A 24,210-nucleotide genomic window follows, 5' to 3' on the forward strand; every position below is an offset into this window, starting at 1 on the left:
ATATAAGACGATGACATAATAAGTCTATGAAGAAGAAGTAATCAGCTTTATCAATCTTGCTACATAAAATAATCAGAAATAAAATATGAAGGAAACAGATGCATTTATAAATACTAAATTTAAAAAGTGACCTATGGGGAGGAGACAAGAGAACCATAAAAAACAGATAACCTTTGATGTGAGTAGAGCAGTTCAAAGCCTTCATTGATTTGTTTAAAAGGGAAAACATGGGTTATCAATTGGTCCAGGTCAAATTTCTTTTCCAGGAAATCACTCACTAGTTTTGGAACATCATCTCTGCTTTCCCAACCTGTAAGTAAGCATACATGTTCTCTTTAGACTTTACTGAATGATCTTTATGTGTTACTATATTTGTTCCTTCTCTCTCTTGCGTTATTACCTTTTCCCCATACGGGACTATCCTTAACAACACACAAATGAGCTGTATTTCTCCCATCTTAAGAAACAAAGGCAAAAACCCCATGAGGAACCTCTATTGCCCCCACAACTTCTAGCTACTCCATGTCTCTGCTCCTTTTACAGAGAAACCACTTTACAGTTCACTGCTCCACTTCCTCTTCTCCCATTTTTTCTTGAGCCCACTCAGCACTTGGCTAGTACAGCCCTTGTCGAGGTCACCAAAGATACAGACAATGGTCAATGTGAGGCCAAGCCTTGTTCTCTTTCCACAGTACCGGGTGCACAAAAAATGAGAGGCTGGTTGGTACAGATGAGATTCTTTAGAGAGGGCTCCTTCAAGGAAATAAGACTTGAACTGAGAAATACACAAGAGGTACAAGTTGAGCCTCCTCACTCTGACTATTTGTGTGATGTGGGGAGATTATGGATTACCCAGGAATTAGAAGTAAAATTCAGTTATTCACCAAATATCTTTTGGGAATATGCTAAGGACCAGGCACTGTTTCCAGGGCTGGGAATAGGGTAGAGGTATAACATACCCAGTCCCTGCTCTCAGGAAGCATGAGAATCCTCTCATTTAGTGCAGAGAGACTGACAATAAACAAATAAGGCTCTGCCATTCTTACCTCCAAAAATGCATCCTTTCCATGTGCGTCCATGGAAGAGCAGCCTTGGGTCATAGGTGAGCATCTTGGCTGATATAGGAGCCTCTACCACCACGCTGACCCCATAGTTCATGTTGTAGGATGCAAGGGCATCGATCTGAGTTTAGAATGAAGGAGACTTTGTTTCTCATGTCTCATAATATGTCATGGGCTCAGAAATGCCCTACGTACTATTGCAGTTCCAGTAGTTGGTTTTGTTTCCAAGTCATGAAGTGAAATTAGGCCCACATGCCTTTTTCTTTCTGCTTGCTTTTTTTTTTTTTAACTTTCCTTTTATTTATTTATTTATTTTTGGCTGTGTTGGGTCTTCGTTGCTGCACGCGGGCTTTCTCTAGTTGTGGCGAGTGAGGGCTACTCTTCGTTGTGGTGCGCGGGCTTCTCATTGCAGTGGCTTCTCTTTTGCGGAGCACGGGCTCTAGGTGCACTGACTCAGTAGTTGTGGCTCACGGGCTCAGTAGTTGTGGTGCACGGGCTTAGTTACTCCGTCACATGTGGGATCTTCCCAGACCAGGGCTCAAACCCGTGTCCCCTGCATTGGCAGGTGGATTCTTAAGCACTGTGCCACCAGGGGAGTCCCTCTGCTTGTTTTAAAACACTCTCAACACAATTTTAGTCATGAATTAAACTCGTTCATACATTTGTCCTTTAAGGCAGAAAGTAGAAATTAATGTGGTCAGTGTTCATGGCATTTTCAGTTTACCATGGACCAAAATGCAGGGGGGAAATTCCTATATTTTCAGACCAATATCACCACTTCAGATAAGGTTTGGAAAGCCATTTGAGCTAAACTAAATCAAATTACCTATACTGAATCAATTAATCCAGTTTTTTTAAAGTTTAGTATGAAAATTAAATCAAATGCTAAAATGTGGGACAAAGGAATCCCTTTCTTGCTTACATTTCTGAGACTAACCCCACATTTTCTGGTCATCCACCCATCCAGTCATTCATTAATAGTTTTTTGAATACTTGGTTGGTTGTAGCAATAGATGTTGGCATTTTTCAGAGACTAATGTTCATTAAAGTATCATCTGGAAATCAGTAGGCCATAGCAATATCCAGTATTGCATATTGGCTGTGTAAACATGGTATTTGTTGCTATGGAATAATTCTAAGTGACACTAGGGAAGGGGAATGAAAACAGTGGTAAATTAAAGACTACTTATTCCTAAAGTACCAAAAGTATTAGAGCGAATTTAGTCTCCTATTCAATTGTGAGCAGAATTGACTTTGTCCCATATTTCCAAGTCTCCCTCCCTACCTTATCCCAGGCTGGGGCTTTCCAATCCAGGAGATCTGACCTGTTTCTCAGATTTAAATGGAAGTCTGGTGCTACTGACTGCCACAAGGGAGGCATATTTTAAAAAGTTGAAGGCTCCTATTTTAAGAGAATTCAGAAAGGAGAAAGCAAACTCAGGTATAGAGTGAGAAGTTGGCTACATCGTGGTTTTGAGGGAAGAGACTGCCAAATTTGGAATAGTTCCTTTCACCCCTGGATCTCCTCCTTCTTTGTCTCCAGAGAGTCACTTTGTGCTGTTTGACTTGCTAACGTTCAAGAGATGGAATCACTTTTGCCAAAAAAGCCATACATACAAAGTAGATTAACACTTAAACAATTTGCCTAGATGGTTGACTCCCTCCCTGGCAGTCTGATCACATGAGAGTGGTATGATATGATACTTTGGTCAAGCAGACCTGCACATAAGTTTTGCTTGACTTCTTAGGCACAAGTGCTTCATGATTACCAGGTATTTTGCTTAACGGGTAGTCGCTTTCAGTAAAGCTGTGGAAAATGAGTTTACCCTGTGCGATCAAGGTAGCTTGGGTATTGTGTGGCTCCTCTAATCTTGGCTTTCACCATAGGTTCAAGATGCCCAGTAACTTCAAAACTGTAGCCCACAGTGTCGCCTATCATTTCTTTTCTTCTTTTAAATAAATTAATTTTATTTATTTAGTTTTGGCTGCTTTGGGTCTTCGTTGCTGCATGCAGGCTTTCTCTAGTTGTGATGAGTGGGGGCTACTCTTCATTGCAGTTCACGGGCTTCTCATTGCGGTGGCTTCTCTTGTTGTGGAGCATGGGCTCTAGGTGCACTGGCTCAGTAGTTGTGGCTCACGGGCTCAGTAGTTGTGGTGCACGGACTTAGTTGCTCCGTCACATGTGGGATCTTCCCGGACCAGGGCTCAAACCCGTGTCCCTTGCATTGACAGGTGATTCTTAACCACTGCGCCACCAGGGAAGCCTCGCCTGTCATTTCTGACAGCACCTCACTGATGGGCTTGGTGGAGTCCTTGGGGCTGATGCACTCAGTGGCTCTGACAGCCACGGCCTTTTCAAATTTGTCTTTGTTGAGGTCAATCCCAATGATCCTGGATGCACCAGCTGACTTACAGCCCATGGTGACCAAAAGGCCAACTCTTCCCAGGCCAAAGGCCACACAAGTCGAACCACAGGTGACCTGTGGAGAGACAAGTTCCTGTAAATGTTAGACCTAGGGTTAAAATGTGGAACCTGCAAAGTATCTCCAATATTAGAACACAAAATTCAGAAGATCACTATGATGAGTTATTAGGACTGGATGACTTGTTCTTGTGAGAATGCCACAAAGAGAGCTAGAAACAGCAGAATGTCTGAGAACAGAAAAGGAACAAAATCAATATTTTGCAGATAAATGGAAACCTTTGATAAAAAGTTACATCATTCAGGCCTTTGTTGTGGGAGCTTTTGCAGCCTTCTTGGACACCACCCATAACCTCATCTAACCTCATAACAGGATTAAATAAGCACTTGGATCTCTATTACTCTTCTCCACAAAACCATGCTAAATCTGTTTTAGATTTGGGATAACTAGCATTTTCTTAATAACCATAACCCTGAGTCATTTGTAAATAAATTGTTTTTTCATTGAAGTTGAATTTCCATGTTGCAATTAGATGATCCATCTGTAGCTCCAGGAAGGAAATGTAGTTAAATCAATTGGGGGATTTTTATCCTGTACTGTGCTATGTTAAAGAAGGTTCTAGCCAAAAGTCATTTTCCTGCTAGTAGAGTCCTAATCCTGTTTCATAGCAGGGATCAGGGAGACCTGAAAACCAGGAAACCCACGAAAAGGGTATGGAACTTATTGTGATCATTTTTGTCTTCTTTTCCTTTCTTTTTTCTCCTCCCTCCCTTCTTCCCTTTCTTCCTTCCTTTTTTTTTTTTTTTTTTCGTTTTCTTTTTAACATGCAAAGGCTTATGTATGAGCAGGGTGTGTTGTCAGATGTCCTGATTCTCCAGTTTTGTCCTCCTTTGCAGGAATTACCTGAAGAAATAGCCTGTGTGTGGAGGTCTATGTATGCATGTGTTTTGAAATGTCTGAATTTATAAGCAGATATTTAAGTGGGTACAGAGGTGCTGTAGTTTCAGCTACGGCATCCTAACCCCTCAGTTCATTTCCTGAATTTGGAGCTCTGAAGTTAGTGTGGCCATTCTCTCAAGTATCATTCAGTCATTCACTCATTTATGCAGCAAACTTTATTGATGGATTCTTTGTGGTCAGCATTTTATGCCAGAAACGAAACTGGGCGTTCTCTACCTTTTCTACTAGTTTATCTGCTAGCTTTATTATCTAGATCTGAGATGAAATTTTTTGTTGATGGTTGGATTCTAAATCTAGAATTTTATGATTCTAGCACTGTCTTCTGGGACCTCTTTCAGCCTTCCTTATTTAATCTCTAGCAAGCCTTAGGCTGTGGTGGCCCTGAAGTGTGATATTTCTGACCACCTGGGAACTGTGCCTCCAAAGACTTCTCCCTAGGACTCCATCACCCATCTGGAAAGTTGTAATTTTTGACCTTCCTGTCACCCTGACTCTAAGCCTTTAAGTGGATCATGGCCCCAGTCTCTTGCTAACTTCAGATGTCCCCCCACCTGAAAAACAAAAACAAAACCAAAAAAAACTTCTCTTCCTTCCCAACCTTCTTGTTCTACAGAATGGGAACTGGAGATTAATATCTATAGTGAATTATCCATATCATTATTATAGAAGAAAGTTATAGTCTAAAATAGGAGTGTCAATTTTAGGTCACTTAAAATTTTTTATTATTTTAAATAATATTTTATTATTTTGTATTTTAAAATATAGTAAGCTTCCACTTTTCAGTATTATTTTTCTTTACTCTTCTGATCCCCTTCATGATCTTTAATAAATACTTAAATTTCACTATTCCAAAGAGCTTTAGGACCTTAACCAGCTCTTGGGAGATAATTTTTGAGTCCTTGGAATATCCTGTCCACTAAGAGTGTCTTTGTACATCTGAGACATTGGGCTACTCCAGATAGTTTATGCTAACAGTGTGACTTACGGTGAATCCCTGTTTTCATATGTCTGGGGCTTTGATCCATCAGCTTAACTCCTGATGCTACTGGAGTCTGAGTAGCTGAGGTCAGTCCTGTGTGTGCTGTGTGCCTACATGACTGTTCCCACAATAGAAACCCTAAACACCAGACTTGGGTGAGCTTCCCTGGTTGGCAACACTTAATATGTGTTGTCACACATTGTTGCTGGGAGAATTAAGCTCTGTCCATGTGACCCCACTGGGAGAGGACAACTGGAAACTTGTACCTGGTCTCTCCTGGACTCTACCCTATGTGGCTTTTTCCTTTGCTGGTTTTAATCTGTATCCTTTCACTGTAACAAACTGTAGCTATGAGTATAATAACTGTTCTGAGTTTTATAAATCCTTCTAGTGAATCATCAAATCAAAAGAGTGTCTTGGGGGACACCAACACATCCTCATACTGTTAGTTTGACCTATTTTCAAATAGGCAAAGGCAAGAATATGTGTTCATTCAAGTAATTTGCCTTAAGATATAGCTTCCAGTAAAAAATTATACCTAAAAGTGGAGAATGTCTTGGTTAATAATATATTAGCCAAGTACTAATATGGTACCAATATATCAAGTACAATAAAAAACTTAGAATACTAACATAAAACCATATCCAATGTCCCTTCTCTCACCTCTGTCTTGGTAGAAAATTCTTAGTGGAAGGTCTCGAGGAATGTTCCAGCACCAAGATTTTCCAAAGAAATTTAAAAGCAAGTGGTTACTAACATATGTCATTGACATATACATGCATGCTAATGTAATACATTCATAGATCTCAGACCTGTCTTGAACCTATGTCTGGGATAAATCTGCTTCAACACCCATATGTATATTTTCCACAAGCTCCTCACCTTTTTATTCTTCCACATATTTGGACATCCCTTTCCTTATTCATTCATACATCTCTTTTTTTCCAACTATTATTTATTAAGTCATTACTATGTCCAGGCTCCTTGCTAAGTACTGTAGTGAATAGAGACTTGGTCCATACCTTCTTGGAGCTTGTGGTCTAATGAAGACTAAAGGTATAATAAGAATTTGAGATTTGGGACACATACTGTTAATGAAGCAATCATGTAGCCTTGAATAATGGAAAGAGATTCCTGCTTAGATGGAGTAGACAGAAAAAAAAAAAAACAACTTCTTTGAGCAAGTGGGTTATCTTTTTTTTTTTTAATTAATTTATTTATTTATTTTTGGCTGTGTTGGGTCTTCGTTTCTGTGCGAGGGCTCTCTCCAGTTGTGGCAAGTGGGGACCACTCTTCATTGTGGTGCGCGGGCCTCTCATCATCGCAGCCTCTCTTGTTGCGGAGCACAGGCTCCAGACGCGCAGGCTCAGCAATTGTGGCTCACGGGCCCAGTTGCTCCGCGGCATGTGGGATCTTCCCACACCAGGGCTCGAACTCGTGTCCCCTGCATTGGCAGGCAGATTCTCAACCACTGCGCCACCAGGGAAGCCCCAAGTGGGTTATCTTTAATCTGAGAATAATGTTAATGAAGCACCTACACAAGGGCTCGGTAGATGAGTGTTCCAGACAATCAGAATAGCTTGTGTAAATGTCTTCATGTAGGAACAGCTCAGCAGGCTTACAGATCTCAAGAGAGGCGAGTGAGTGTGAGTGGATCATAGTGGAGGAGACGAGATTGTTCCAAGTATGGAAGCTACTGAAGGATTTTTGGCAAAGAAGTAATGCAGACCAATTTATGTTTTATAAAATTCCTCTGGCTTGTAAATGGAGAATTATTGGAGATGGTCAAGAGGAGTAATGAAGACTACAAAAGGGAGGCCATTGCATCTGTCAAGATATGATGATGGTAGTGAGTTGAAGAAAATGGAAAGATTTAAAATATACCTTGTAGGTAAAATTAACAGGACTTGCTGCTGGATTACATATAAGGTAATGGAGAGGGAAGATCAAGGGTGAAGAAAATTTGAGTGAGCATAAATATGTTTGGGCGGTAGGGAGGAAGAAAATTAAGAATTCTGTTTTATACATATTCAGTTTGAGATACCTGTGAGACCTTCAAAGGGAGAGGTCAGGTAAGGAGTTGGACAAAAGAATTTGGGGTTCAGAGAGAGTTTGAGATATAAATTTGGAGTCAACTAACATATAGGTAATTTTTAAGACTTCGGAGTTGGATGAGACCACCACAGTATGGAGATTGCTTGTGGGAATGGTTTTACTATTTATGAACTGTGTGTTATTCTACTTACTTCTTTGATTCATTAAGAGTGACATAAATTGAATCCAAATAATCATTCTTAAAAATGCATTCATGGGGGCTTCCCTGGTGGCGCAGTGGTTGAGAATCTGCCTGCTAATGAAGGGGACACGGGTTCGAGCCCTGGTGTGGGAAGATCCCACATGCCGCAGAGCAGCTAGGCCCGTGAGCCACAATTACTGAGCCTGCGCGTCTGGAGCCTGTGCTCCGCAACAAGAGAGGCCGCGATAGTGAGAGGCCCGCGCACCGCGATGAAGAGTGGCCCCCGCTTGCCACAACTAGAGAAAGCCCTAGCACAGAAACAAAGACCCAACATAGCAATCAATCAATCAATCAATTAATCAATAAAATAAATCTTTAAAAAAAATGCATTCATGTTTTCATACTATATGCCAACCATTATAGGTTGAATTGTGTCCCCCCGCCCAAACCTGCAAATTCATATGTTAAAGTCTTAACCCCCAGTACCTCAGAATGTGATCTTATTTGGAGATAGGGTCTTTGCAGAGGTAATCAAGTTAAAATAAGGTAATTAGGTGGGCCCTAATCCAATATAATTGGTGTCCTTATTAAAAAGGGGAAATTTGGACAAAAAAGACTGGCATAGAAGGAAGGTGATATGAAGAGACATAGAGAGAAGACAGCCAAGGAGAAAGGCCTGGAACAGATCTTTCACTCACAGCCCTCAGAAGGAACAAATCCTGCCGACCCTTTGATCTCGGGCTTCTAGTTTCCAGAATGTGAGACAATAAATTTGTTTTGTTTAAGCCCCCCAGTCTATGGTATTCTGCTACAACAGCCCTAATAAACTAACAAACAAGAATTGATATTTATTTTGTGAAACAAAATATTAATTTTATTTTATTTATTCTTTTTAACATCTTTATTGGAGTATAATTTTTGTGTGTTACTTTCGGCTGTATAACAAAGTGAATCAGCTATACGTACACATGTACGTACACATGTATCCCCATATCTCCTCCCTCTTGCGTCTCCCTCCCACCCTCCCTATCCCACCCCTCTAGGTGGTCACAAAGCACCGAGCTGATCTCCCTGTGCCATGCGGCTGCTTCCCACTAGCTATCTATTTTACGTTTGGTAGTGTATATATGTTCATGCCACTCTCTCACTTCATCCCAGCTTACCCTTCCCCCTCCTCGTGTCCTCAAGTCCATTCTCTACGTCTGCGTCTTTATTCCTGTCCTGCCCCTAGGTTCTTCAAAACCATTTTTTTGGTTTGTTTTTTTAGATTCCATATATATGTGTTAGCATACGATATTTGTTTTTCTCTTTCTGACTTACTTCACATTGTATGATAGTCTCTAGGTCCATCCACCTCACTACAAACAACTCAATTTTGTTTCTTTTTATGGCTGAGTAATAGTCCCTTGTATATATGTGCCACATCTTCTTTACCTATTCATTTGTCGATGGACACTTAGGTTGCTTCCATGTCCTGGCTATTGTAAATAGAGCTGCAATAAACGTTGTGGTACATGACTTTTTTTGAATTATGATTTTCTAAGGGTATATACCCAGTAGTGGGATTGCTGGGTCGTATGGTAGTTCCGTTTTTAGTTTTTTAAGGAACCTCCATACTGTTCTCCACAGTGGCTGTATCAATTTACATTCCCACCAACAGTGCAAAAGGGTTCCCTTTTCTCCACAACCTCTCCAGCATTTATTGTTTGTAGATATTTTGATGATGGCCATTCTGACGGGTGTGAGGTGATACCTCATTGTAGTTTTGATTTGCATTTCTCTAATGATTAGTGATGTTGAGCATCCTTTCATGTGTTTGTCGGCAATCTGTATATCTTCTTTGGAGAAATTTCAATTTAGTTCTGCCCATTTTTGGATTGGGTTGTTTGGTTTTTGTATATTGAGCTGCATGAGCTGCTTGTATATTTTGGTGATTAATCCTTTGTCCATTGCTTCATTTGCAAATATTTTCTCCCATTCTGAGGGTTGTCTTTTCATCTTGTTTATGCTTTCCTTTGCTGTGCAAAAGCTTTTAAGTTTCATTAGGTCCCATTTGTTTATTTTTGTTTTTATTTCCATTTCTCTAGGAGGTGGGTCAAAAAGGATCTTCCTGTGATTTATGTCATAGAGTGTTCTGCCTATATTTGTCTCTAAGAGTTTGATAGTGTCTGGCCTTACATTTACGTCTTTAATCCATTTTGTGTTTACTTTTGTGTTAGGTGTTAGCGAGTGTTCTAATTTCATTCTTTTACATGTAGCTGTCCAGTTTTCCCAGCACCACTTATTGAAGAGGCTGTCTTTTCTCCATTGTATATTCTTGCCTCCTTTATCAAAGATAAGGTGACCATATGTGTGTGGGTTTATCTCTGGGTTTTCTATCCTGTTCCATTGATCTATATTTCTGTTTTTGTGCCAGTACTATGCTGTCTTGATTACTGTAGCTTTGTAGTATAGTCTGAAGTCAGGGAGCCTGATTCCTCTAGCTCTGTTATTCTTTCTCAAGATTGCTTTGGCTATTCGGGGTCTTTTGTGTTTCCATACAAATTGTGAAATTTTTTGTACTAGTTCTGTGAAAAATGCCATTGGTACTTTGATAGGGATTGCATTGAATCTGTAGATTACTTTGGGTAGTATAGTCATTTTCACAATGTTGATTCTTCCAATCCAAGAACATGATATATCTTTCCATCTGTTTGTACCATCTTTAATTTCTTTCATCAGTGTCTTATAATTTTCTGCATATAGGACTTTTGTCTCCTTAGGTAGGTTTATTCCTAGGTATTTTATTCTTTTTGTTGCAATTGTAAATGGGAGCGCTTATTTAGAAATAAAATTTCGAATCTGAATTTTTTCTTCCAGTTGATTTGGCATTGTGTAGAAACAGTCTGTACATGAGATATTTTCAAAAGTGTTTTTCCCCAAAAGCTTCAGTTTTTCAAAAAAAATTATTTAAAAAATAAAAAAGAAGGAACTAGCCCACCCTGCTGCTTACCTTGCCAGTTTTAATAGCAGTCCCATATCCAGTGGAAAATCCACATCCAATTCAACAGACTTTCTCAGAATGAGCTGCATCATCGATCTTAGCAACGGAAGTTTCATCCACCACCGTGTACTCAGTAAATGTACTAGTGCTCATGAAGTGTTAGACTGGTTTGCCCCTGCACGTAAATCTGGTGGTGCCATCAGCCAGGACTCCATGACCAGTAACGCTATTTGATACATCAAATGATCATATTAATTCAATTCAAAAATTAGCACAGGAACAACTAAATGGCATTAGAGAAAAGTGACTGAAACCTACTCACTCCTTATACAAAGGTTGCCATCTGGGTCGCGACAAGCATTGCATTCTCTACACTGAGGCGGAAAGAGGGGGATGACTTTGTCACCTAGAGGGAAAACATCATGATATGAGGCATTGGTAATTAATATTAAAGGCTGAAATAGACGAATGTGAATTGAGCTCATGCCACATGCAAGAATTTCTTAAAAGTAGAGGCATACCTTGGAGATATTACAGGTTTGGTTCTAGAGCATCACAATAAAGTGAGTCACAAATTTTTTGGTTTTCCAGTGCATATAAAAATTATGTTTACACTATACTGTAGTCTATTAAGTATGCAATAGCATTGTGTTTAAAAAAACAATGTACATACCTTAATTAAAAAATAATACTATTGGAAAAATGGCACTGATAGACTTGCTTGACGCAGGGTTGCCACAAACTCAATTTGTAAAAAAAATTCCACTTTGAAGCACAGTAAAGCAAAGGGGTAAAACTAAGGGGTGGAGATCCTCAGTGAGTAGCTTCCAGCTGTTCAGTTGGTTTTGGTATAGTTATTCAATTAAGTAAGTTTGCTGACATTATTGAAATCAGTGAGGGGTGGAGGGAGAGATAGAGAGAGAGAGGGAGAAGGAGACAGGGAGAGATTTTTCTTGTTTTCCCATCCTCAAATCTGTCTAGGAATCGTATAAAATATTTTAATTAATTTGTTCAGATACAAAATGCGTTATCTCTCATCTTACTTGTCGACTAACATACCACTCCTAGAGATCTCCTTTAGATGGATGGTTACATGGCTCTTTTGCAAGTGATTAAGTGTGAGAAATGATATGCTGGAAATAGATGAGAGGCTGAAAGCCATCAGTGACTTTAACATTCACCCTCTGCCTCTGCAAGGCAAATGTCATGGGTCACAGTGCAATGTGGGCCAATCTCGAAGTTAGAAATCTCACACCACAATCCCACACAAGTTCCTGCTGGATTAATAGTTGAGATTTAAAGTCAAACTATTTTATCGATAAGTAAAGACATAAATATCAAATACATGGAGAATGGAGAAACTTTTATGCTTGAGGATGATAGAAAAAGTCATAAAGGAAACATCTAAGAATGAAAATTTTGTGTGTTGAGAAACAGTAAATAAATCTTCCAAATGTAAGTAATTCAAGCAAGTAGTCTGAGGGAAAAAAGCTTAAAGCAAAAATGACGAGTTAACATTTTTGATATATACAATGCATAATCGAATTGATAGGGAAAGCATTAAAACTTCCACTCCTACCTCTTCTGTCTTCCCACATATTTTACTCCTACCTGGAGATACACGCAAAGAACATAAAGAGGAAAATACAAATTAATAAATATATAGTGAAGTGTTTGTTTTCATTGGTTATAAATTTTTTTAAAATAAAAGTAATGAGATAATTCTCTGTTAAGTCAATAATGATTTTTTACTTACGTATTGTCAAAGGGGTGCTGAAATGGGCAGTGTCATTCATGTCAACACCTTTGGAAAATAATTTGCAGTATACATCAGGATACTAAAATGGTTCTTTTTTCCTGTGGGTGGTCACATTTTGTTTAGCAACTTAATTGAGATATCTTTGCCATATAAAAATTGTATATGTTTAAGGAATATAACTTGATGTTTTGATATATGTATACATTGTGAAAAGATCACCATAGTCAAGCTAAATAACTTATCCATTACCTCTACCTAGTTACTGTTGTGTTTTCATGTGTTTGTTCATGTGTGTGTGTTAAGGTTTAATTTAAGATCTGTCCTCTTAGCAAATTTCAAGTATACAATACAATATTGTTAACTATCATCACTATGCTATACATTAAATCTCCAGAACTCACTCATCTTATATAACTAAAACTTTGTACCCTACTTAAGAATATTTTGACACTTTCACCTGGTAATTCCATTTAAAAAAACCTAACTTAAGGAAATTGTAAATTCAGAAAAATATTAGTATATATTAGAGGTCATCACAGCACTAGTTATAAAGGGAAATATGTAAACAATATGTGTAAACAAATATGTAGATAATAATAGAGAAATGAGTAAATGAATTGTAAATCTAGAAATTAGACATTTAAAAAGTTTATAAATTGTTATAAATTTGGAAAATGCTTATATTAAGTTGGAAAAATAGGATAAAAATACTTAAATATTGTACGAGTACAGCTACATAAAATATGGATGGAAAAATATAAGGAGGGAAATAAAACCAAACAAAAAAATCAATGGTAGTCTTTAAGATATAAGACAATTATTGATTTTTTCTTCTCATATTTTCTGATTATCCAAATTTTCTGGAATGATTTTGTTACGGGCTGGATTGTGTTCCCCCAAAATTAACATGTTGAAGTCCTGACCCCCAGTACTTCGGAATGTCTGTATTTGGAGATAGGGTCTTTTAAGAGGTTAAAACGAGGTCATTCGAGTGGTCCTTAATCCAATATGATTGGTGTCTTTATAAGCAGAGGAGATTAGGACACAGATATATACAGAGATAAGACCATGTGAAAACACAGAGAGAAGATGGCCATTTGCAAGCCAAAAGAGAGGTTTCAGAAGTTACTGCCAGCACCTTGATCTCAGACTTCCAGCTTCCAGAACTGTGAGAGAATTAATTTCTGTTAAGCCATCCATTCTGTGGTACTTTGTCATGGCAGCCCTAGCAAACTAAACAATCATCTTTTACTTTTTTAATGAAAAAGAAAACATTTATTATAAAAAGAGAAAAAAGCAATCCCCAGTGTAAAGAGAATCCCTCCTTTCCTGTGATTCGACTGAAACCCTAAAGCAACTTGAGCAATATAGAACTCTAATGCAAACCACACTATTGCATGCATATCTCTATATCAAAATAGTATAGCTTTTATGCTATATCTTAAATTATATACTGTGTCACTAATTTTAACTGGAAACTGCTGCCTTTAGGTTACAGAGCTCTCCATCATGGGAAATGTTCTAATAATGGCTAGATATCCACTTTATAGAGGTAGCACAACTAGAACTCAAGCATCTGTTGGTTGGATGGAGTTGCAAATTTTTAAGATTCCTTCCAACCCTAAGATTCATTAATTTCTATGGGTAGAGTTGCTAGCTTCTAAAGTCCAAAATTAATTCCCTGATTAAGCTAGTTTTGCTGGGTCCTTGACCCAAACTAGAATGCTTTTATTCTAGTTCTATTCCGTTCCAGAAAGAATTATTTCAAATTCTAACATCATAGGGCCTCCTCACTTGTCACTTCACCCAGACTTCAAATGTCATCTTCATTTTTCCAAAACCTTAAGGTAGGCTAAATGCAAAGTTGTTTAAACAAAAACAAAACAAACAAATGAAAGCACCTAACACTATAAACAATGGCATACCCATTTCAAGCAAGCAACTATACTGACCAACCTGCAAATGAAAAAAATGCCAAAACTCTTTCGAGGTTAATGCCAACTCTGTTTTAAAAGAATAAACATACTTTACCTACAATGCATTCTTGGTTTTTAAAGATTTTTTTAACTTGTATTTTTATGAAAACTGTACCCTTAATAAATCTTAAAAGCATGATACTTTCTTATCCACTTTGCATTCCAGAATTAGCATTTTTCCATTGTCAACAGCAGGAAAATCTTTTCTAACGGCTGAGAATGAGACCTTGGTTACCCAATGAACTACAGAAGTGAATGTAATGCATGCTATTGAAAGTCAATTTATGGAAACATTTTGCTTACCAGCACAAATGCCCAGCTATCCTGAAATTAAATTATTAATAATGTCAATAGAAACCAAATTTCTCCATTTTCCCCCAATGTCTTACTGAAAAACCTTAATATGCTGTTTTATCCTGTTTCTGTTAGCATTCTCTGAAACTCCAACCCAGTGTCCCCCCCACCAAGTGTATGCTTGCTCAACAGGCATTTAATTCCCCAAGAAATAACCCCAAGTATTTAATTATGTTAAGGTATTCCAAGTTCTAACAATCAGTCCCACATTATTAGATCATAATGAGGATACAGAAATGTTCTGCTTACTTTTCCAGTGGTGCCCATCCTGTCTTTCTGTTCGTTCTGTATATTAGTAAACAGAGACTTTTTCTGCCTGATATTTGGCTCCGTCTGCTGTAAATAACAGCATCTTGTGCCTTCAGTTAAATAGTCTGGCTCAAAAGTTCCACCTTTAGCGATATGACTCATAGCCTTCAAGACTTTCCAATGGCCCATGAGCCCCACCATTTACAGATCAAGTTGTGAAAAGAAATACAGTAACTTATAATGATCAAACCATGGGTAGAGCTCTAACAAAGACAGGATAATCAAACCTATTGAAAATGACTGAAAGCTTTCTTATCCACCTTATATCTGGGAATATAAAAACATGTCAGGTTAGTTCAGCTCAACTCAACTCAGTAAAAACGTACTATGTGCTTCTTTAGCTGCTCTGCAAGGCGCAGCTGATTTTAGGGATGTGTGTGTGTGTATTTATTGATGCTCTACTTCATGCCACAAAGACATGATGTAGTTTGTGGAAAACATGTAATTAAACATAAATGAAAATAAGGCCAAGAAAATGTAAACAAATTGGAATAGAAGGTCAAAATTTGGAAAGAGGAGTTGGGGGTATATAGAACATAGATATGGATAACTATAGTTTATAGATATTTGGGGGATAGAAAGATATGTAAAACTTGTTAGCTCTGCACGTAAACAGATTATGGTCTGAACCCAAGTCACCGTTACATACACGGCTTGTACAGGTTGTGCGTGGCACAAAGTCACGCAGTGCAGAGCAGAAGGGGAACTGAAGTCCAGCCTGTATACTGGCTCTCAGATGCCAAAGGGCTTTTATTGGGGCAAGTGCTTCACTCTTCTGAAGTAGCTGTTTAAATACTTCAAGCCACTATTTCTTAAAATAAGATGCACTGATACTAGAATCTCCTGGATCTACTGACTGTATTGATAGGAGAGTGTCCAGGATGGATTTTATTTTTTACACTATTTGGGGGTGCACTGGCAGACTTACCTCCAAGTAAATTTATTCTACACAAAGGACATTTTACTCTTGTGGAGTCAATCAGTGGGGCAGGTTTTCTAAGTCTTCAAAGCTGTTCAGATCATGAAATATTTTTTCAGACAACAGGATGAACAAAACTTTCTTTTGAAAAGCTTGTATAAGCTTTGCCCACAGATCTCTCTCTCAATGCAATATAGTAAGTGTTGTAGGTCCAATTTAAAATCTATATGCCTAATTCAGAATTAGCAGTTAGAAGAACCTTGTTTATCCATTCTATATGTAATAGCTTACATCTGCTAACCCCAACCTCCCAATCCATCCCTCCCACACCTCCCCTCCCCCTTGGCAAGCACAAGTCTTTTCTCTATGTCTGTGAGTGTGTTTCTGTTTCATAGATAGGTTCATTTGTGCCATATTTTAGATTCCACATATAAGTGATATGATGTTGTATTTATCTTTCTCTTTCTGACTTACTTCACTTAGTATGATAATCTCTGGGTCCATCCATGTCGCTGCAAATGGCATTATTTCATTCTTTTTTATGGCTGAATAATACTCCATTGTATATATGGACCACATCTATTTATTTATTTATTTATTTATTTATTTATTTGTTTATTTATTTATTTATTTATTTATTTATGTGTCTGCTTCAGGTCTTAGCTGTGGCATGCGGGATCGTCATTGTGGCATGCAGGGTCTTTCGTTGCAGCATGCAAGTTCTCTCTAGTTGTGGTGCAAAAGCTCAGTAATTGCGGCACGCAGGCTATCTAGTTGTGGCATGCAGACTCTAGAGCACGCAGGCTCAGTAGTTCCCCTGCGGCATGTGGGATCTTAATTCCCCAGCCACGGATAGAACCCACGTCCCCTGCATTGGAAGGCAGATTCTTAACCACTAGACCACCAGGGAAGTCCCTGGAGTACATCTTCTTTATCCATTCATCTGTTAATGGACATTTAGGTTGTTCCCATGTCTCGGGTATTGTGAATAGTGCTGGTATGAACATGGGGTGCGTGTATCTTTTTGAATTACAGTGTTGTCTGGATATATGCCCAAGAGTGGGATTGCTTATATTTTTTTAGAAAAGAAAAGGGAAAAAAAAATAAAGTCCATGAAGAAAGAAAATAGAATTAGCAATTAGAATTAGTCATTCTAACTCACTGGCCAAATTAAATCCACCAGGTAAAAGCACTACCAGTCGATCAGCCTCGACTGTGAACACCATTTTTTTAGCAGCAAAACACTGAAGAAACCCAGCATGTTTTACAGGTATTACCAGATAGAGTTAAGCAGGTGTGGACCAAACAGCTATTTTGAGTTTTAATTTTCAAACCAAAGAAACCAAAGTTTATCTCAGCAACAAATAGTTGTTTACTTATGAACAAAGGCAAAAGAGTACCAATATGGGTGGTATCAGCACAAAGAAGTACTCATTTGGTAAACTCCTTTATAAGGCCTTGACAAAATCTTATAGCACCTAATCTAAAAAATAAAATTTTACAAGAAAATAGTGTGTCCAATAAGGTTTAATATCTGTATAAATCTTTATGGCCCTAATCCCTTCTCCAGGAGAATTGATTGGATGTTAAAATGTCAAAAACTGAAATTTGGAAGGTAACCTATTAAAAAAAAAAAGTTGAGATAAAAAAGTTCATGGTCATGTTGCATGATATAGCATGTTGTTAGTCCTAATTTTTGGTTTAGAGAACCAGCTGAATCTCCCCTGTAAACTCTTTTTACAGTATTTCTGTGACATTCTGGGGCCAAGTCTCTCAGGGTACTGTATTTCCAAAATGCTGTGAGCCTGGTTCCACTCCAAAGTTTCCAAGAGCCTCTAAAGAAAGGTGCTGATCTCAAAGTAGCCATGCAATTCCAATTTGCGTGGGACAGGGTACAGGGGACCTGGAAGAACTTTGAGAAATGTGCTGCAGGAATATGGGCTTTGGAGTCAAATACACCTGGTTCAGGGTCTGGAGCTTTGCTTGAATACGTATGACCTCAATACCACATTTGTAAAATGGGAGTAATAATAACCACATTATGTGTCAAAGATTAGCAGTGAGGATCAAAAGCACTTCCTATACTACCTGTTTCATAATTAGTAGAAAATATCATTGTTATTAACTTGGTTCCCATTGGTAACCAAGGGTTTAAATTTTTAAAATATTTAAAATGTAACCACTTGGGGCAAAATGACCCAGAGTCCAGGCTCAGTAAAAACTGTCTTGTTGAGATCCACTGTGTGTTCCCAGAAGCCTCTAGAATTTCCTAAGAGTTTGGGGCTAAGAATCTTCTGAACCTAGAGGTGCTACCAGAAATTTAGGTGGAAACAAAGAGGCAGAATATTATCCATATGGGGGGTGACCAGCCGTCCTGGTTTGCCCATGACTGAGGGGGTTTCCAAGTCACAGGCTTTTCAGTACTAAAGCCAGGACACCTTATAGCACCTGATCTAAAAAATAAAATGGAGCTGAGCTGGTCACCCTCTGTGCACCTGCATCACTACACAGGTGCTGTGATGTGAGTGTGTGTGGTGGACAGGGTCACATTAGCTTCAGGTTGTCAGCCCTCCTCTCTCACAGCTCTGATCCCTCACTCTCAGTAACAGCCTTCTATCATGGACCCCAGCCAGGACTCGCATCACCCAGTCTCATAATGACAGCAGGGGAGTGAGAATACTTAGTGGAGTCAGGAGAGCAAGGTTTGACTGTCATCTCTAGCAGTGACTGGTAAGTGCTCATGAAAAGACACTAAATGCTCTGAACTTCACAATGAGAGGAAATTATACTGGCTTCAGGGCTTGTTGTGAAGCCGAAGTGAAGTACTGTGTGTAGAAGTGCCTATTAAACTGTCGAACACTCAGTAAATGAAAATTACAGTAAGTGATACCTCTAAGGTTAAGAAAGTAAGAAAAGAGCCTTTGTGTGCACAGGGAAATGGACCTCCGTTTATTGCTGAATCATTCTTAATAGCAGAAATAGTTATGCAGTTGTAGTACCCAACGGCATACAACTGCTAGTCACTAGAATCACAATGGCTTTTGTTCTGCCTTAGCAAACCAAACCTTAAGGGTGGAGTTTTACTCTGATCTTTGTTTTTTCAAACACTCCAAACTCAGGTGGTAAGTCAAACAACCAGCTGCAAGCTGAAACTCATCCTTTAATCTTTCCGCTATGCCAAGCCATGCCAGGATGGGGCCAAGCTGGAAAGCAGGGTTGAGATGGGGTTTCTACAGCTGTACCCTGACAGGTGAAGATTTTGCTAATCCTTTTTCAGGCATGCTGTGCCAGTTTTCAGAACTGCTGTGTGAGATTATGCTTGGCAGTTTCAAAAATTTTCTTCTCCACGCTAACCCTACCTAGGAAAAGAACGCAGAGCAGATTTTTCATAATAAGGCAAGGGCTTCACATCTGCTCCACATAAACTCTCCATTGTGCTCAGCTCACCAGGCGAGTGTGCTGGCTGATGAGAATTTCCGTTCATGGAGATCAGGAATTGTGGAAAAAGTATAAATCCAAGTTGTTTTGTGCCCCTCTTGAGCTCCCCTTAAGAAAAAACAGAACAGTTAGGGAAATTGGTTTTGCCATGTATCTGGCTAAGGACGAGTTGAAAATAATTTCAAGGCACCAAGGCTCGGCAGGTCTTCATTACTGACATGGGTCTAGGGATTGTTTCTTGCAGAGGACAAGCCACAAACCATCACAACAATGGGAAGCGTGCTGCCTGAGGACCAGAAGGCAGGATCATGGCCTTGGAAAGAAGGCAAAGATGGCTCCGGGTGCGCTGCATGGCATTAAGTCAGGTACATTGATTTGTTCTCGCTTTGCTTCCAGAGTTCCCCTCAGGACTTGTCTCGGTAAAACATGGAGTAAGATTCCAGAATGTCAGCACCAGAAGTAGGCGCAGACCACTGCTCCGTTGCAAAAGTCCGCTCCGTATTCAGAGGGAACTGTCTTCCTGGCACAGGGAGAATGTGGCGCTCAGAGTGGATCAGCGCTTCCCGTGCCTGCTGCTCCACCCGGCCTCTCCTCGTGTTTCACGTTATCAGGTAAGATGGTTAGAGAGTAGATCCAGGGGAATGTCGAATCCTGTCTCCATGGGATGCTGTGGTATGACGAGGTTATCTTTGGTCTAGAAACGTCTCAGCTTTGCAAGTTCAAGAACTTGATTTTATTAGTATGCCTAAGTTTGATTAGACTCTGAAGGCTGATTCACATGAATCACACCAATGAAGAATTGATAAACTAGATACCAATTTATAATTTTATAATACATTAATTTATAATGCTTGCCACTATAACTTTGAATAGATTCTGCACAAGGAACATAATGGACAGAGGTAATATTCAGAATATTTATCAAACCTGAAAGGCATGGGCACCAATTAATCAGAATGGGTCCGCAATCCATTATAATAGATGCCAGCTGGCTTGCTATTTTAGGGCATATTAGGGAGATAGCCCTGGAAATAGGGGCAAGAGTTAATATTTAAGTAACCCTACTACCTGCCAGATACTAATATATGATCAATTTACATGGACTTTTTTTTATTGAAAAATTACAATGACACTTTGAGGAAGGCATTAAAAAAACTGGCTATCGAAGATTTCAGATAACCTGCCCTTGGTCCAACAGGTAGTAAAATAGTCTGGTTTTACACACAGGTGTATGTGTACTATACTGCAAAGGTAAATTCTCCCCTGGTACATTCACACAGGAAACAAATTTAGATCATAGAGTCAGCTAGTGTTGCTATTATAAGAGCGAAGTATGCCATTGTTAATTAAAGGAATTCTTTGAATTCTCAAAGTTCTCCTTATGATGCCAAGATTGTCTCTAAAAAACAAAAGGCTAGACTTTTATTTTATTTTGGCTCAGCTGGGCTAGAATTTCTAAGCTCTCTGGACCTTCATGGTTATTCTGCCTGGGATAGAGCTGGCTGTGTGTCAGTGCTTGGCAGGAATGAAGCTGAAATAAAAGTAAGGCATTTAACTCTGGAGCAATGTGATGAGATAAATACCAATACTGAGAGTGTTTAGAAATTTTTATAGCAATTTGACAGAGTAAGTATATGTCTGTTGAATCTGGCTAGTATTTTGCATGTCTTTGTTTTTTTATTTCATTTTTCTAGTAATTCATTTATATTATATTTTACAAAAGGATCAGTCCATGATGGAGTTGGGGAGGGAAGGTAGGGGCTTTCACCACAAATGGTTTGGAAAGCACAGCTCAAAACCATCTATTTGGATCACCTTACTTCATGCTAAAGACCACACTTTGAGAGAAATGCTACCTGTACCTGCTGCCCTTCCAAGGCTGCTATTGGATCCTTTACCATTTTTGATTTCACTATCAGGGTCAAATATAGCATCTTCAAGGGTTGGCTTGTCTTTGCCAGTTTTTCTCAGAGGACACAGTTGCAGCACTCTTTCACTTCTATACCTGGGAAAAAATGGAAATATATAAGTACAAAACACAAACTGACTCTAAGTGGTAAAAGCAAAAGGAAGGGCACTTGGAGATGAGCAGTGGGTGCCTGTCTTAGGCTAAATAGGAAGCTCCTCAGCCAATCGCACTTCTGGAGGTAAGAGCCCTGGGCATTGTTGAAGACCTGTGGTCAGGCAGAACTGTGGCCCTGATTTTCTTTTCTGGTCCAAGGAATGACAGTATGTGACACGATGGAGCCGCATGGCAGTTCTCACTGACAACAAGACCCAGGGTTGCATAACATGCAAAAGCTAGTGGCTAAATGAAGTCTGAGCTATAATCCTGTGGGGGAGGACTAAACTGAGAACAAGTCTGCAACTCGCCCTGGATTATTTCAAAACAAAAAACTTCTAACTTAAAAATAAAAGGTTTAATTATGCCCCAAATATAGTGCATTTTATTTTCCTAATTAAAAATCAACACAGTCTAATAAAGGGTTTGCTTTTGATGCTGGCGATGTCACTCCCTTTAATACTTCGGACCTCATCTTGGAAGCTTAATTTGGACACTCATGTAGGAATTTTCTGAAACATTTCAGTGCTTTATGGAAAGAGAGAAACAGAATATTTTATATCAGAATATGCTTGAAAATCAGAGATATGGCCACATTTCTGCCAACATGAAAGAAGGAGAGGCGATGGCCTCCTTGCATCTGAAGTTACAGTCTTCAACAATGCCCAGGGGCTCTTCCCTTCCCTATTTTTTTTTTTTTTTTTTTTTGAATCCTAGTTCAAAAAGCCCAACCTGAGCTCATGCTAAGTGGCTCATGCACAGCCACTATGTAAATGCAGATTCTGCTTCTTCCCTCTCTCCATCTACCCGAGTAGAGATGTGAAAGTCAACAAAACAAATTAGGTGGATCTAAAATTATTCATCAGAGTAAACAAATTATTAACTTTTTCAAGTGCACCATGGGGTTGGAATAGTTCGTTTTAAAGAGAAAAATGAGATAAGACTAAGCAACATAATTTTTTTATATTTAAATGATCCATTATAAAAACTTAAATATTAATGATTCATCGAAAAAATATTTACTATATTTTTTCTTCCCATCTTTTTAGGTCTTTCTAGATAAAATGATTGGCTTACACATATTCAGTTTGGTTCATTTTCGGTGATTTAGAGTGAAAAAAAAAATCATAGGTTTTGGAGTTAGAGACTGAGCTTGGCCAGGTACTAGCCATATACTTTAACCAAGTTACCACATTTTTCAGAGCCCCAGTAAACGAGGCATGTCTTTGAAAGGGTGTTTTAAAGTTTGAAGAAGGTAATGTAATTAAAATGCACATTGTAATAGGTACTTGCTAGGATAATTTTGTTTATTTTTGATTGCTAATCATTATTTTGGAGTGTAATACTTTTCATTTTTCAACCCAAATGTCTACAGACATATTTTAAGTTCATACAAATCTTCTGGGTATCACCTGTTTCCTCCCCAAGGTTCCCTCTCTACCCTGCTCTGTCCTCAGGGAAGGCTCACTAACTGGATACGTTGATGGACTCTCTTGCCTTCTGGCTGTGTTTTGGCCAAGGGGGGATCATAGGCAGAAGAAGAGGTAAACAGTCGGGTTGAGGATTTATTTCCCAGGTGCTTCCCTGTGGGTCCCTCCTGTACCAAAGGCCACAGCCGCTGTCAGGACGCCCTCTCTGTGCAGCTCTATCTCTCTCCTGGTTCCAGTAAATGCTCCCTCTCCCACCTCCCAACACCCCAAGCCCCCCTTACTCACTCCAGGGTACTAGACCACTTTTTGTTTGTTGCTTTTTAAAAATCCTGTCCACAGCCTTACCATCTATTAAACTTTTCTCAATAATTCAGCTTGGAGGTAGCATCTATTTCCTGCTAGATCTAGAAATGATAAAATAGTTATTACACTTCCACAATTATTGCTTCCAAGCTTCATAAGATTTTGTTTATATTACATGTATATGTGTATAGTTATCAATCAGGTTCTTCCACGAGGCCTTCCATCATAGCTAACAGAAATGTGTTCTGGAGGAGGTTTGGCTGAACAGAAGCTTTGGTTTCAAACAACTGGATTCTGGTCACAATTCTGCCATTTCTAAGCTCTGTGGTCCATCCAAGACTTCTCTCTAAGACTCAATTCTTTCATCTGTGAAATAAGGATAATAGTAGTTTCTATCTCATAGGATAGAATACATGTAATTGTTCAATTAATGTCAGCTATTAAGAATAAGAAAATGGGGGGCTTCCTTGATGGCGCAGTGGTTGAGAATCTGCCTGCCAATTCAGGGGACACAGGTTCGAGCCCTGGTCTGGGAAGATCCCACATGCCGTGGAGCAGCTGGGCCCGTGAGCCACAATCACTGAGCCTGCGCGTCTGGAGCCTGTGCTCCGCAACAAGAGAGGCCGCGATAGTGAGAGGCCCGCGCACCGCGATGAAGAGTGGCCCCCGCTTGCCACAACTAGAGAAAGCCCTCGCACAGAAACGAAGACCCAACACAGCCATAAATAAATAAATAAATAAATAAAAATTAAAAAAAAAAAAAAAGAATAAGAAAATGATGCCCAGCTGATCATAAACGAGCAGATGAGCTGTCAAGTCTGCCTTCAATACTGTAACATTTCAGGCCAACGTGGAGGTACTGAAATCAGGCCTTGTGTGAACCCAGTGTGAACAGGGGACGGGGCAGCTGAGTGCTGGAGGAACAGTCAGCACCCCCTGGCTACAGAGCAGATCTTGCTGGAGGCCTGGCTCCACAGAGATTTTTTTTTTTCCAACCCTGACTCTGCATCACCCTACC

General features: G+C 39.2%; 1 protein-coding gene across 1 annotated transcript; it reads right to left on the reverse strand.

The window, feature by feature from the left end:
• Nucleotides 1–1,337: 1,337 nt before the first annotated feature.
• Nucleotides 1,338–23,642, reverse strand: LOC309628573 (all-trans-retinol dehydrogenase [NAD(+)] ADH7-like). The gene is given in 7 exon segments (XM_082391767.1): nt 1,338–3,541; nt 10,652–10,702; nt 10,706–10,801; nt 10,805–10,868; nt 10,961–11,048; nt 21,260–21,402; nt 23,368–23,642. Coding segments are annotated over 7 exon segments (804 nt in total). The 5' UTR covers nt 23,370–23,642; the 3' UTR covers nt 1,338–3,181.
• Nucleotides 23,643–24,210: the final 568 nt, after the last annotated feature.

This window comes from Balaenoptera borealis (genome assembly GCF_965194805.1).
Source record: "Balaenoptera borealis genome assembly, chromosome: 4".
Classification (NCBI taxonomy): domain Eukaryota; kingdom Metazoa; phylum Chordata; class Mammalia; order Artiodactyla; family Balaenopteridae; genus Balaenoptera; species Balaenoptera borealis.